The 15,989-nt window shown below is 37.8% G+C and overlaps 1 protein-coding gene and 1 long non-coding RNA gene across 5 annotated transcripts in view; one reads left to right on the top strand and one right to left on the bottom strand.

Annotated features, from left to right (window-relative positions):
• The window catches only part of LOC150099821 (lachesin-like), a 48,004-nt gene extending 43,926 nt beyond the window's left edge, over positions 1–4,078 (bottom strand). Inside the window, exon 1 of the mRNA XM_090403497.1 lies at positions 3,950–4,078. Within this exon, the coding sequence (XP_090259623.1) occupies positions 3,950–4,078 (129 nt within the window). The remainder of the gene's footprint in view (positions 1–3,949) is intronic.
• LOC150099820 (uncharacterized) overlaps positions 1–15,989 on the top strand; it is a 607,255-nt gene that overhangs the window by 169,893 nt on the left and 421,373 nt on the right. The window lies entirely within an intron of this gene.

The raw sequence follows: 15,989 nt of genomic DNA, 5'->3' as shown, positions 1-15,989 counted from the left end.
AGCATAGGAGGAGAAAGTAGACATCCTTGCTTAACTTCCTTTCCAACCTGAAGCCAATCAGTTAATCGGTTTTAATGCTGGCATGAAAAATATTTAATGATCTTTTAAAAAACACTTCGTCCTTTCTGTTTTCAGTGTCATGCTACTCTGAAATTAGACTATGAACTGCATTAAGGGGATAGAGAAATTCTTACCTTGGTTTCTTGCTCCCTGTACAAGTTATCAGCCTGATTGTGTGGTGAGGAAATCCCATCCTTTTCATTACTTCCCACAGCAAAAGCTTTAGAGTAGTTTATGAAACACATTACCATAGGGAGTCTAAATTCTTTATACTTTTTTCTGTGATCTGTCTAAGTCAAAGGATCCGATCTCTGGTATCTTTTTGCATTTCCTAAAATCTGCTTGTTTCTTGTGAATCGCTGCTTTAACTTTGGTTTTAATCCTATTAATGATCTTCAATAAAATCTTGCTTGCATGAGATATTAAACTAAGTTCTCGCAATCCTTCATATCACCCTTCTTATGTAGTGACATGAAAAACCGACTTGCTTCCATTCTCTAGGCCTGTAACTCATAACCTTGTAATCAATCTGTGAAACACTCTCATCCCTCGATCCCCTGTATCCTTAACTGTGCTGAGATTCCATCTGCACCCGGGGCCGAATTGCTGTCATGTTTAACTGCTCTTTCAATCTCACGCCTAAGTCGAGGAGGTTCCAAATCGAAATTTTCCTGGTGAGAGGGCTCCTCCAAATTTTCTTTATCCATCGTGTTGTACAGTTCCTCGCAGTAATTCTTCCATCTGTTTTTGATTTCCAATTCTTCTGTTAGTAGTACTCCATTTCTATCTTTAATCAAAAGAGATCTCCAATTGAGTTATTAGAAACTGGACTTCAAATATTAATGGCAGATTATTTTCATTGCCCAGTGTGATATCATCCTTCTTAGTGGGAGTTTGAAATGGCTTGAGAAGAATGCAGTAATTCGGTTTCTGAAGCCGAGCCGAATTAGATAACTCTTAGCTCACCAAAATGTGCTGCAGGTTTCCCACTCTCCGTTAATGGAATTGACAAAATGCATATGACGACATAAGAGAAAGAACTCCCACCTAATCAAGAAAGAAAGCCGATTGCATTGGCAGTGCAACTGTCATATGAAATGTGGTTCATACTTTGTTATTTTCAATTTTTCGTAATATTTACGTTAACTGAACATGGAAATGTTTTTCTTCACAAATATGGACTTTATAAACAAGATAAACATTTTGTCGTCCCTCTTATCCCACCCCAGCCGGCTTAGATATGTTCCAGTCAGAAAAGCGGGCGAATCCCAAGGCTCGCGCGCCCACACACACACACACACGTTGGAAATTAAACAAAGAACAAACACAAATAAAAACCGGAAGTACGACGAGAAGCAAAATTATTTCCGGAAGAAGTGAAAACGAGGCTATCCACTTCCGTTATAGCCCTAACATGCTTTATCAATAGTTTTCTTGTTGCGCTATCAGAACAGCCGACGTCAGCAGCCACACTAAAGGGTTGCTGCCTAATTCAAAGGGAAAAAAAAAACACTAAGAGCTAGCACAAAAATCGAGATTTGTTTAAGACATCAAGCCATTATTTCGCTAATTTTAGTTAACTGGAAGCAGAAAGCAGAAAAACAGTGTTATAATGCGTATGATTTGAATAACTCGATAGAGTTTGGAAAGAGAGAGAGAGAGAGAGAGAGAGAGAGAGAGAGATGCGTATTGATTTACTGACAAACTGATTACAGTGCAAAATAATGATAAAAATGAATTATTTGTATACGGCAGTAGATGGTCTCGCAATGAATCCTTACACTCTGTAGTGAACATCGTCCCCTTTCCCCAGCAAAAAAGCAAAGATTTCGAAATACTTAGATGCCTTCGCAGTATATCCGACACGGTTCATAAAAGCTTTGCTTGTGGTGAGTTTGTCAATAGAGAACCGATAAGCGGCTACACGAATCAACCCACCGTTACTATTGTGACGTCAAAGTTTTACATCAGAAAAACAATGAAAGATCATGCAAGTATTTGGCAAATTTAGAACTCCACTCTTCTATTGTGACGTCAATAGAATCTACCTACCTACGGTTACAATAGTAACAGTAGGTAGATTCGTGTAGCTGCTTATCGGTTCTCTTTTGTGACAAACCCACCAGAAGCAAAGCTTTTATGAACCGTGTCAGATATACTACGAAGGCATCTAAGTATTTCTCAATCTGTTCCCAAGATTCTGCAATCGTAAAGAGAAAGCATATTTTGGGCTCGAGGCCAAAAAATATCCGTAGGAAAAAAAAAAAAAAAAAAACCTTTTGTTAAACAATTGACTTAAAGGAAACTTGAGGCGTTTTGACCGGATCCAATCACTGTAAGGGTCGCAGGCGTTATCTCATTCTCCTTTCGACGACTTTATGAGAAGGAGTACTCGAGACTTTCCCTTCCATCCCCCCCCCGATTACTCCAAGTTAGCAAAAACATTTCATTCTAGTAGTGTGTGTGTGTGAACATTTACTGCACCTGAATGTTCCGACAAAAACTCTAATTACATCACGGGAACCATTCTCACCGTCGGCCATTGTTCACCGGAACAAAAGAGCGATGGACGTAACGTCTTTGTAAAACAGAAAGAAAGTTTGTAATTTTCGTTCTTGTTAAAAAGATTGCGGACCCAATAATGAAGTGGCAAATGGTTGGAACACGCGGCAACAACACATTTGGAAAATGATGAAGATGCTAAGAATTACGTTTGCGGATGAAGATTCCCCCATCCCCACCCCTCTTTCAAGACATGAATGCGTTTCAGACTGAATAATTAAAACGGAATATTCTTACATTTTTGGTTTTTTGTCAGCACGGTCCGTGTTGAAGGAAACGGCAGTGTTAAACCAACTGAGCTTCTTATCGCAAGAATTAACATAAAGAATTGCATTTTAATAACCCAAAGAAAAATTGTTGGCTGCGAACTGTAATCTGCAGTCCTAAATGCATTATTTACGAACTCCTCCTTAAGAACCCGTATTTATAATCTGGATACAAATTAGATTTCTCACGAGGATGGAGAAAGGGACTGTTTACTCGGAGTAGGTTAGAGACACCATATTGACCAGCGTTTTAACAACTGAACAACAGTTCATCTTTTCAAAACCAAATAAACAGTTTTTTTTTTGCTAGTTTTTACAATTTGTTTTATTAACCATAACTTTCAAATAATATTCGGTAAATATAATTAAAAGAAAGTTAAGGGATATTATATTATATCCCATATTGTTTTTTTAGCCGAATAAGAAACTCAGAGTTTCATGCAAAATATAGTTTTTATATTCGGCATGAAACTCTTTGAGTTTCTTATTTGGCTAAGAAACAATATGGGATGTAATATCCCTTAACTTAAATTAGTTCATGTCGCCGAATTGAAGCCTTTGGCTCTTCATATAATTAGTAATTAAAAGAAAGGTTAATAAGCGATTTATTTTAGCAGGCAAAATTGTTTGTTTTAGAAAAAGAGTTCGTGTCTTTTAAGTAGTGCAATAGCAGCAATGATATGTGTTTTGGTAAGGCTCTGTCACTTCGGAAATTTAGTTTTTTAAAGTACTTTTTGTATGCTTAGTATAATACTGGATTATATATTATATACTGGTTGGGGTAGTGGTGGAGGTGGGCGGTAGATGGCGTTGATGGAGATGATTCGTAGTAGAGGTTCGGTGTAGTGGTTGAGACAGTTGTAGGTGTCCTCCCGCGATGAGTCTTCGGACTCCTTGGAGGTGTCACGAATAATAATAATAATATTCCTTTTCGCTTAATTACATTAAATGAATATGTTGTAAGTCAACTATCAACCAAAGAAAATAGATCCTGATGATCGGCATTTTGTTTTTTTTTTAAATTACCCGAAGCTTATGTTAAGTGAATAACTTAAACTTACCTTGAATGCTCCCAAGTTGTCAACTGTGCACTGCAAAATGGCTTCTCTACCAACCGAAGCAGTAACGTTTGGGATGGTCTCTGCAAAATCTGGCTCGAGGGAATTCACTGTAATTTGAAGAAAACACATTTAAGGTTTCCGCCTTAAAACATAAACATTCTTGCATAATAATATATAATATTTTGTTTCACCAATTTATGGATATACTTTATTCTTTGTTACCTAAAGTCGCCTTTGTATTGAAATGCGCTCTAACTAATAGAGAAACTCGAATGTTCGGCGTATAAAACCACCGAGTAACTTAACAGGTCATTAAGCCAGAGTATCGCTGACTTCCCACAGAAGTAAAAAGAAGAGAATTTTTGATCCTGGTTGTTATTTGGTACTCGACGACTTGTGGGAAGGTCGAAATCACCCCTTGTTTGGAGAGGGAAATCTTGATGCACAAAGACAGAAAATAACGACTACAGTTTACGAATTTTTAGAAGTTTACGAATAACACTCAAACATCTTCAAATTTTGTGAATAAAGGTAGTATAATGTCGTGCAATAGCTTCACCCTATCTTATCTTTGTGTAAGTCTCAATAAGCCTTTTCAAAAGGAGAAGAGCCTCCTGAGATAGGTGAGTTATATTGAAATGTGGTAAGATACTATTTTGTAAGCTGGAGCCAAGTACGGTAACTGGTCCGTAATACTTCTGTGCATTTTATTCTGAGGTCTCTTCTGATCTCAGAATTGCACCAGTCTTTGCTGATGTATTTTGCAAAACATTTCTAGTTATTGTATCAATAAGTCGTGGATGATTATTTTTAAGAAAGAATGACAATGATCCGTGATTACTGACCCTTGAAGTTAAACTGTCGCATCTAGCCTTTTTAAAATATGACTTTTGTGGTGTGTTGGACGATGTTAAAAGGGAAAGAAGACTAAAACCTAATAGACATTAACCGAAACGAAAAATGCTCTCCGACTCTCCCGTGATGACATTTCCAGACAGACCAGACTTTTAATTGCACGCGAATAACCGTATCCACTGATTTTCTGCTACAATAATAGAATCAGACGCATTTATTTCTCTCAACTAAGCTCCGTAATTGAATTACTGTAAACGACCTTTCAGACGAGGCTTAACGGGCGTCACTTGGAAGCATCGCCACACTGTTACTAGGTTTTCACGACACTCCCTTCAACGAGTTTGAAGGAGTGGTCGAGTGCGAGCATTCCTCAATAATGAGTTTGGCAATCGGAATTCATTTTACCACCGCAGATGTACTATTGGCATTTCATTGTTAATAGGACTTGATTGTTACGTTTTGCTTAGCAACATTCAAAATATTTACTTAGCAACCAAATGGCTTTGTTTAATCAAATGGAATTATTCAAATAATCGTTGTGTGGAGAATAACTGAAAATGGCTCAACTGCCTTGAAATCAGTTGAACTGGATATTAGATAAAAGGAGTGACGAAAGAAGTTTTAAGCCATTCGCCTCCGTTTGTAAGATTTTATTTTCATTCGTATTACCAGAATGTTTTGTAAATACAATATTCAAATTAATGGCCAAACCACGTATTTATATGAAGGACTTTTTTTTTAATCTGTTCTTTTGTGCTCAGTTGTAATTGTGACGTCACAATGCAAGAATGTATTTTACTTTTGTCTGCAAAATTTCCTCGTTCTGAAATAAACCAAAGAAACTGTTTAAAATTGAAGTTCAATTGTTATGCGTGACGTCACAATGTGACTTTTATTATAGTCTGTGATAATTTCCTTATTCCATTAGAAATAACCTCCAAGAATTGCGTATTCATTTTATCCTTTCTGCCTCGATATCTCTTTTCCGACTCTCAATTTTACACTTGAGAATTCTTAAGTTACTTGAATAAACGTCATTTTTCATTTCGATATGAATTTTTTTTAAAAATCCAGGACACTGAATATTTTTTTTCTTTGAGATCAATCATCTCTGATCCTCGAATGGTCCAACGTTTTTTCCGGGAACAATTTTCATCCCAACAGTGGTTTCGTTGTATATAATTCAAACTTAATGCTGTGTTAAAACTTAGCCGAGATTTCGATGATTCGGGAGAGTACATCGTAACATTTACTGAAAAATGCCACATTTCGGTGTTCAGGTGGTTTATTTCATAAACTACTATTTGCTAGTTTAAAAATATTGTCGGAAAAAGTCTTAAAGCTTTTTTTCCGAAGCAGAAGGTCCCTTATTTCCTTTTTTCCCCCCTTTCCTCTCAAACCAAACGGATGCTTGTGGAGTTTTACGAGATTTTTGTTGCATCGCACCAGTTGTGTAACGGCATTCTCTGATTGGGCAGATTTCGGTTATATCGAGGGACTGGCACTTAATGTTGTAAAAATAAAAATGGCCTCACTGTGCTACATCATCATTTCTTGACGTGGAAGCGCACTGCTTTGCCACCGAAGCAGAACCTGTTGCCAAGGAAACATTGTGTAACATTCATCTCATACAAACTATTTTATATTAGACAGAACGATGTGACAATAGTTCTAGCATTAAGGGTAAAATTTATGTTCGCACAAATTGATTTAGTTGGGATTACAATTGGAATGTCGTAATGCTAATATTGCCTACAGACAGCCTGGTTTACTTTGGTTGGATTTATAACCGAAGAGTCCTAAGGATAAATTTTCCTACCGATGTTTCAATTGGGATTACAATCAAAGAATCCTAAGGATAAATTTTCTTACAGATGTTTTAATCCGGCGCTGGTGAGGTGGGAAAATGTAACAAAAGTGGTAAGGTGGGGTCCCACAGACCCACCCGAATAATGTAGTATATTATAGAAATCCATATATTTTTAATCAATATTAGATTTCTTATTGTTTAAGATTCTTCTTCACAGTCTTGTTCTGTATCAGACTCATGGTTACTGACTAATTCTAAATCAATTTCACTCCCATCATCTCCGCTAAATGGCTCTTCGTCTGTCAAAGCGTCATCTATAAGTTGACGTAACCTCTGTTCTTCCTGCTCGTAACTCATTTGGTAAAAAAAAAAAAAAAAAAATATTATTCTCAAAATACCCTTTAAATATTTAGAAAACGTATTTGCTTATAGTTGGGATGTAAAAATATAGAAGACTCAGCAGTAACGATAATATTTTAGTAAAATATACATGAAAACAACTTGCGTTTCGGAAGTAAATATAGTCACACTTTTGGTGAGGTGGGGTCTGGTGGACCCCAGCACACTTTAAACCTCTGCACACTAAATTTGCTTGCGCGCAACAGCCTGTCGTCTATGGCGTCGAGTAGCGGGTTACGGGAGGAGAGGCTATACTGAAGCATGACTCGCTGCCACACGTTAAAAAGTTATAGTCAATTTAAAATGTTTGGAGTCTGTGACACCCCATCATACTAACGCCAGGCTAATTGGAATTACAACCAAAGAATCTTAAGGCTTAAATATTCCTACAGATGTAATCACAATCGAAACGTGTAGGAATATTTAGCCTTAAGATTCTTTGGTTGTAATCACAATTGAACAACCAAAGAATCTTAAGGCTAAATATTCCTACAGATTTGGGATTACAACCAAAGAATCTTAAGTCTATGGCGCCAGTTTTATACGTGCTTTTTATGGTAGGAAAAATCTTGCCACCTCCACATGAGACCTGCCTCACATTTGGATTTTCGAAGAACTGTTCAAAACCTTCGCAACCTGGTCGGATTCGAACTTAGGTCCTTCGAATCAAACAGAATCGTTGATATCAACTGAGTTATGGAGTTTCCTACCTACAGATGTTATATTTTCCAATCCCTTTTCTTTTTCTGTGATTTTACATGGAAAATTACATTTGAATATCCAGTTTAAGCTGTCCAGAGATTTATTTTCAAACAGCTGATGCCCTAAGTTTTTTAACACATTTAAAATAGTCTTAAAGCAGTTCTGTACACCACTTAAGTTATTTCTACTTTATGATCATTTTTCTTGTAAGACAGCAACAAGAAAAACACTAAAATGTTCGGTGGGTGCGAAGGGAGGGACAGAAGAGTCTAACTACGCAAGATAGGCAAAACTTACGGCATGCAGCTCAGTATTTTTCCGCTAGAAATGCTTCGCGTAATGTTCTTCCAGCTCGCAACGTCGATTTGCACTTTAAATCAAGTGTCCTCGTATTCCGTGACAAATGCGCGTCTATAATTTTCCTGGGTGGACAGTTAAGGCATTTTAGGGTGCCGCTTCGTTCGCTCATACGTCCAAAACTAAAAGTGTTGGTCTTGAAAATAGCCGTCACGTGTTAACGTACGATGCCATTAATGTATGTCCGCTGCTGCCGCGCTTTTAACAATTAAGGTACCATTTTGGCCTCGCATCATGGTAATTATTAGTGAGGTAGTTAATGTTAATTATAATGTTGTCATATGATATAAATGCAACCGTGCTCTTCACAAAACTGAGGGAAAAAATGAATTAAACCGACATTCATTCAATGCTTTTTTTTTTAATGTTTCAATTTTCTTTGCGGTCATTTTCACAGTATTGTTAGTATTCAGCCATTTCTGCGTTCCATTGTTTAAAATATGTGACATGCGCGAATGCAGCTTTCATTGTTAGCAACTCTTCTGTTATTTATCACGCGCTGGGATCACGTGGAAATCGTCTGGATGTTTCGCGTTGCCACTAAAAGAGATATTTCATAGTAATGCAAATAAATGGAGATGATGAAATCGGTTCGGTGCTTTTTCTTTTCTCTGATGGGGGGTTACTGACAGCGGCGTATAAAATATGTTGCTGCTGGGAGAATAACGAACGTAAGAACGGAAAAAAACCCATTCTTGACAGAGTTCCAGATTTGAAAAGTGAGATATTTAAATTTTGATACTCGCTAAACTGGCCTCTTATTGTTTTGGACATATGTAGGCTTAGCATATGATAATTACATATATATGACGTCATTATTAGCTATTCCGTCAATATTTGAAAGATAGTTACACGCACAAACCGCTTTCCATCTATGTTAGAGTTCTATCCAATGACGTTTATTTGGGAAACTATTTCGTTTGAGAAATACAGTGGCCATGCACTCTTCGATCCAGTTGGTATGTGCTGTTCACAGACCTTGTCATATTTCATACCACTGTATCTTGGCATAAATTAAGGAAATTTTCCGAGGTGACTAGGGGAACATACTTTCATCTTTAACTCAGTCGAAGTCACAATGTAACTCCGGATGAGTTGTCTATGTAGTAAACTTTGTACCCCTATTAGCCAATTCAGGTCATCCCATGATTACAGAGCCACCTACATAAATAAACTGAATTATGGTTTAGGCCTTTTTCCTTTAAGAAATTAAAGGCTATCGATTCTTGGACTTTATTTTTGGACTCTTAGCCGACTTTTCGTACCTAAAAGATACGAAAGCATTCATTTTTTTAACGAAAATAATCAGTTTAACACCAAATTGAGATAACCAAGGGAATGATTTCTTAGAATAAAATTAAAAAAAAAAAACTTGGCTTAAAAGTTATCATTGCAGATGCTATAAGATTTTTGTGGAAGTCAGAAAAAGATAATTTGAAAAGTTGTTTATCAAAACTCGAACAGACAATATTATAAATATGAAGTGTCCGCAGTCTAGCGTGCACTCCGATAGTGATGTGATTGTAGCGATCTGTTTGACCAAATACCTAGTTATCATTCTTCTAGTCGGAAGAATAAATACGTTGTTAAGAAGATATTTCATTGGTCAAAAATATTTTGCAGTGTTTCATGGATTTCGCATTCGGATTCTGTGAGAATAACGACGAAATGAAACAACATTGTTCTATAAAGATTGATCCCTAATCGATTACTGTTGGTCTTAGAACGATACCATTTCAAACAAAAGTTCGCCAACGCACTAAACATCACCCAATTGATTAAAGTGTTCATTGATTTCTACAGCTGCATACCAGTCAGGGACACTCGCTTAAATCTTTACCATTTTCTGATTAGACAAAAGGATACCCCGATACTTAACAGAAAAAAAACCTTGACTAATAACTTGGAAATGATAACCTCCCGACTTTTATCAGTGCTTGCATTCCCCACATTTATTTGCCCTTCGTCCTGTTGTCCTCTAGAGTCGACAGTGTTCGGAAAATCTATCGTCCCTATTGCACTCCCCCCCCCCCCCTCAACTCTCTTTCTGTCACCATTAACGAGACAGCGCATCCAACCAGGCGATTATAAAGTATGCTTTATCTTGGGCGAAATTTATTTCACACACGACAAGCCTTGCCGACACGCGAACTCTTTAATATTAACATTGCAAACTGCTAGGGACCTTAACCTAATTACGGGACTAGTTATCGAATTGTTGGCAATTGAGTCAAAAAGAGAACACACAAGTTGCGATGAGAAATTTGATTTGAGGTCCCTCAATTGTGAAAGGCTGCCTTGTTTGCATGGTTGACTTTTTTAAGGAGTCGCCTTCCTTGGCGATTCCCCCCCCCCCCCTTATTCTTTTGTCGTCCCGATAGGTACTGACTCAATTAAGGTAATGTATTCTAGCCTGCGGGTACAGATTGATAATAGATGACGTAGTGGAAGAGAAAACGCAGTTTCGTCTTTAAGATTACGACCAAGGAAGTTTAAATTGGCATTGAGGTGAAAAAATCTTCTGCGTTTAAATGTACTTGGCAATTTGCAACCGCAAGTTAGTCTCTTTTCTTTTTTTCTCTTGTGAAATCACATTCTTTTAGTTCATCGTATCCCCCTCAAAAAACGTTTTAACTCAGAACGGTAGAAAACTTTTCACGGAACTGATTTGAGGGTAGCCTAATGAAAACATGGCGGTCAGGAGTCAAATGAACACATTTCTTTAAGAAATGATCAGTTTTGAATCTTAAAAAGAAGGCTGAGTGAAGTAATAAGACGCCATTGGATCAGCAGATTAATCTTGAACGTCCAGACATTTCAGGAGAGTTAGACCTCATCAGTTATCATGTGATAAACAAAGGATTTCCTGGCATCGAAATGACGTTACAATATCTGACATTATTTTACCGCGCATGCGTTAGCAGGTCTAAATTTTCCTTAATGAATTTTAATTTTCAAAAAAACCGAAGTCAATCATGGCAGCCCAAAAATAATTAAAATAATAATAAAATAAAAATATTACTTATAAGGTTCTTATCGAGAGCCTTGAGCCTAAAAATTCTCTGAAGACCTGGAAATATCTAAAAAAAATTACTCATTATTTTTGCATGGTTATCCCCTTTGAACCATTTTTTCTTTTAAGAACGTAAAGAAATACTTTAAAGATTAGTTCCGAATCAGCGTTAATATATAATTTCTTAGACACGCTAATTACATGATACTGTTACCTCGAGTATTATTTCTTATTGGTTAAACCAATTGAATCCAACAATGCATCGAAATATGCATGCAAAAAGATGCTAACACGTGGCTCATGCTGAGGTCTCTTGCACTGTTTTATTCATGTTTTGAGGAGACTTACTTCCGAACACGCATCTCACGTTTCATGAAGCACAATGTATTTAGTCTCTAAAGATTTCCTCGCGTAGGAAATTTAATTTAAAAGAAGCTGCTCGCGAGGAGTGAAACCAACCGTACACATTACGCTGCATCGTGGACATCAATAAATGCTAAAAGTCAATCTGTTTCGTCAGAAACAGAGCTGAGGGATAATCGCAGTACTCATTCCGGCTGGTATCTGTTGATATATATATATACATAGAGTAGTTGACCAGAATAGTTCGTATTTGGAAGGTTATGATGATTCAAACGCGGTTTCGATTTTTCAACTTCCATTGAATTTGAATGTCTTCCCAGTGGTGTTTGGATGCCTGCCACTGACTAGCGAAATGCGATATGACAGAACACGTTCAATTTTAGACACGAGTATCGGATCCGGAAGTCGTATTACCGACCATCTTTTGGGGTGGAGATATAGTTGACGTTACGAGAGGAAGAGATCCCATAGTTAGTTTTATACGAAACAAAAAAAAAAAAAAAAAAAAAAATAATAATCAGGCTTTGTGAGTAAGCAATGACAAGTCGCTTGCATCTCTTCTGCTTTTCAAGCTGCTGTGCTCATTACAAATGGTGCGGATTTAAATGCAGTTTACATGGAGCTCCCTAATCAGTCGTTTCCGAAATACCAGTGCGTCAATATTTCCCGAGAACTTGTTCCAGAAGTGTTATGCTACTGGAAGCACATTACTTTGAGCTTGGTGGTATAAAAGCCACTTTTAGATGCAACACCAGAGATCCACTTTACCACAGTTGCCTGTTTACGTCAATAAAAAATTGACTTGCTTCACAAAAGATGTACACAGAGGATGCCGGTGCTTCTACAGTTGAAAACGGTTGACATATTTTCCGAAATCACACAAACACTTTCAATCCAATAGCACACAATCGAACATTGTTTTTACAAATTCCAAGCGTGTAAAAACAAGCAACACTGTACTTATTATGGCCTAATAAATCTCGAAATCCTACTATCAAGGAGCCTGAGCCATGTTGGTATAAACTTTTGTTTTGTTTGAAATCACTCATGGAATCAACCCCCGAAGATATGCACTACACTCGCGCACATACACTTGTCTGCTTAATTGTTTACTTATTTGAATCAGCATTCGAATTTGTTTACACAGGAATGCATGTTAAACCGGATGTGAAGTCATAAAATCCTACTGGGGGGGGGAAATACTAGGCTCATTGGCGCATATTACATGTTTTGGTTCTTCAAAGCGTAGCGTCGCTGCGAGAATGTTGCGAAGTCAAAATCCCGAAACATTACGAAGTAGAAGCGCTAGCGTCTTTCAACTTACTTTGTTCTTTGCAACGAATAACTGTCAAGTACACTTTTGTAGACACAATCAGAACCACGTGTTGCCATGGCAACACCGAAGCATCGCGTAGTATCTGCTTTACTTCGTTTCTTTGATAGTAGACTATCTGGTTTTACGTATAGTATAGATAATGGCGACGAAGTTGGACACTTTTCGCTCGGAATAAACAGATCGCTAATAGCGTAATCCTCATCATTTCAGCCCCGATCTCTTCCTACCCTAAGAATAGAAGTGTTAGGCTACTGTGTGTGCTGTAATAGTTAGCCACAGAAACTTCATTGCATGTGTCCACAATGTTAACATCTTTAGAGCAATTTATTTTATTTATATGTAATACAGTGTCGAAAATTAGTTAATGATCTTTATGAACCCAAATTAAAAATTTTATCTTTCTTTTAAACTATACATCGTATTTGTTATGTTATAAATACGTACTTGATGCGAGTTATCGGGCGGAAAATCACTTCTGGGTATTCTGGTAGCGTGTTGATATTTAATAACGATTGTGTATGCTTAACTATTCATAATAGTTAAAATCCACAGGGATGCTGCGAATGGGTTTTCCTTTAACATCCCTTTTTGGCAGTAAGATAATTTAAATACTAATGTTTGTATTTAAATGGCTTCACCGTGCGTTCAGGTGTTAGGTCATTATAACGCTACGCGGTATCCAAATCAAAAGCAATTAGCGTGGATTGAGCCCCCGCTGCTTCCTCTGTTAGAGTTCAACTTACTTCACGTGGAGCAAAGACATCTCGTGAATACCAAATGACCCGGTCTATTCATAAGCCTATTTGAACAGGCCAAAGCATTATACAGTCCGCTATAAATACTTAAAGAAGCACAACATTGGGGGATCTCATGGGGAATGGTCTGCGATGAATGGCCTAATTAGTACCAAAGCGTTGTGTGTGGTGCTTGGAGTGGAGATGTTTTAAATAGTTACTTATAAAGCTAAAGAATTAGGTAAATTTTTGTTCTCCATAAACTAGTATTTCCATCTTATAAGTAACTTACAGTGCAGTGGCAGCTCGCTAGTGATTGTGTGAGGAAATATTCGATTGATACCGTTTCTCTGGGACATTTAGGTGGTGGTAATATCTCAGTTAGGAGTTGCGGATCTTAAAGCTGTCTTCAGAATTAGTTCCTGAAAAAAAAAAAAAAAAAAAACTTTAAATGCGCGTATCACTAAGGAGTTATTTTTAGCCATGTTTTATATAAACTCCACAAGGTGTCGTGTGTGGAGATTTGCTGAGGTATTGCTACCTTCAAAAAAACAATCCCATTGCAACCGCAGGTGACGCTAAACAATCAAAAGGAAATATTTATTTTTTTTACTCCCAAAGATCAGTTTCCCCAAGTACTTTTTTTCTTTTTCATTTAATTACTTCGCGACCTACCTAGTAGTAGTAATCTGCTTTGCGAAAACCATCGTTATATATAGGTTAATTAATCTGACCGTATCTCTTTTAATTATTACTAACTATTAATTACTCTTTCCGTCTTCTTTTTTGTGTGTGTGTGTGTGTGTGTGTGTGTGTTCTCGGAAATGAAGGTGGGAGCAGCAACCAAAGACAAGTAACGACGTTCCTAAAATGTATCCTTCACTTTATCCCCTCTTCCAGTGCACCCCATTTCAGAGAAAGAACGTAGAAAAAACGCCGAGTAAGCACGAAGCTGGGCGACAGATGGCGTTATTACCGTACTTGGAAGCCTCGCGGAGATGAGGTTCTTCTCGCGCTGGTGCTCACATGGAAAAGTACCTAGTTTATTGTCCGCACGCCACTCGCTTCGTTCGAGGCTGAGCGGCCGCAGACGGGTGACAAATGGGCCGCTCTAAGTCATGCGGTTGCTATCCGGCATTAAGCAAACAGGCCGTTGGTAGAACGGGTAGAGTTAAATATTCATTTTTCGAGTGGATGTACTCCTGGCGGAGTAAATTATGAGAAGCGATTCATCAGTTAAGGGACATCTCAATTTCTGTCACAATCGGAAAAGGATACACGCACACGCACGGCATTAGTGCGGAAGACGAGATGGGATTTTGAGATAGCGGTGGTGTCTGTGAAATATGGAAGCGGCACTTCTTTCTAATGTTTCTGAATCATTTGATGATATTTCGCAAGCCACTGGGTTGGAAGACCAGAATTGTCCTTTGCGAGGTCGTTTAGAGTGAGCATGGAGATAGGGGATGAGATGCAATGGGTTGGCGGAGATGTGCGAGGGTCAGGGTAGGGATTGTGAGTCAGTGCTTAAGGTAAATTGTTCTATCGACAGATGTTACGTGCTTGGCAATGAGATTGTTCATTGTGGACATCTTAACGATCGATCCATGAAATAAAAACTCAACCACACTACGTATATCTTGATTTTATTTCACTTAACAGGATTAATTTCTTTCAATGATGGATGGAAGCGAGAAATATTCATGTCAATTTCGTAAGAACGCGTAGCTTCACTTTTATTATTGCCTACGTCGTTTTTGTTTTTCTAGGAATCCAAAATATGAAACTCTCCATACTATCTGATTTCTGTCAAAAGAGTACGGATTTGTACTGTACCATGCATATATTAGTATCTTTCTTTCCACTCGAGTTCCTTGCCCCACAGACGGCGGTGCTGGTATACTTAAAATGCCTTACCAATCCAGCCCTTCCCCTGAAAGTTCAAAAGGTTTAACGGGGTATACAAACAAGATACACCATGTGTTTATCTTGCTCAGCCAGTGATCATTAGCGATCAATGCCTCAGAGTAGCCGGTGACTGAGTGTGAAACAACACCAGCACTAAATGTGAAGGCCTAGCTTGTAGATAAAACCCTCCATAGTAGAAGCTCCAAAAGTTTTTGTCGCAGCCCAATCATTTTTTGAGACACAGCTACACAACACGTAATAATGCAGAATACTTATTCAATTAGGTTTGCGAAATTTACTTCTGTATGAAGTTGACAGCATCGCAACTCCCGAACTATCTTGAACTCAAATCCTTTTTTACCCACTTGCAGCCCAATTTCTTGTTAGTATTGTTCAGTACTGCGTACCATCCCCATGGAATCTGGTTTCTGTATTCATCGATGGTCACCTTCAACCACACCTCACTGAGTCACATATTTAAAAGTATTTCGAGGTACAGTTTGCACGTTTTTAATATTAAAAAAATCCATGCGAGAGGTGGCCAATTCACCTTTGATTGAAAT

Source organism: Typopeltis vanoorti, chromosome 14, assembly GCF_054136105.1.
Source record: "Typopeltis vanoorti isolate ZY-2024b chromosome 14, IOZ_Tvanoo_1.0, whole genome shotgun sequence".
In the NCBI taxonomy this organism is placed as follows: Eukaryota; Metazoa; Arthropoda; class Arachnida; order Uropygi; family Thelyphonidae; genus Typopeltis; species Typopeltis vanoorti.
The sequence above is the reverse complement of the archived record's forward strand: the minus strand, read 5'-3'. Positions and strand labels throughout refer to the sequence as shown.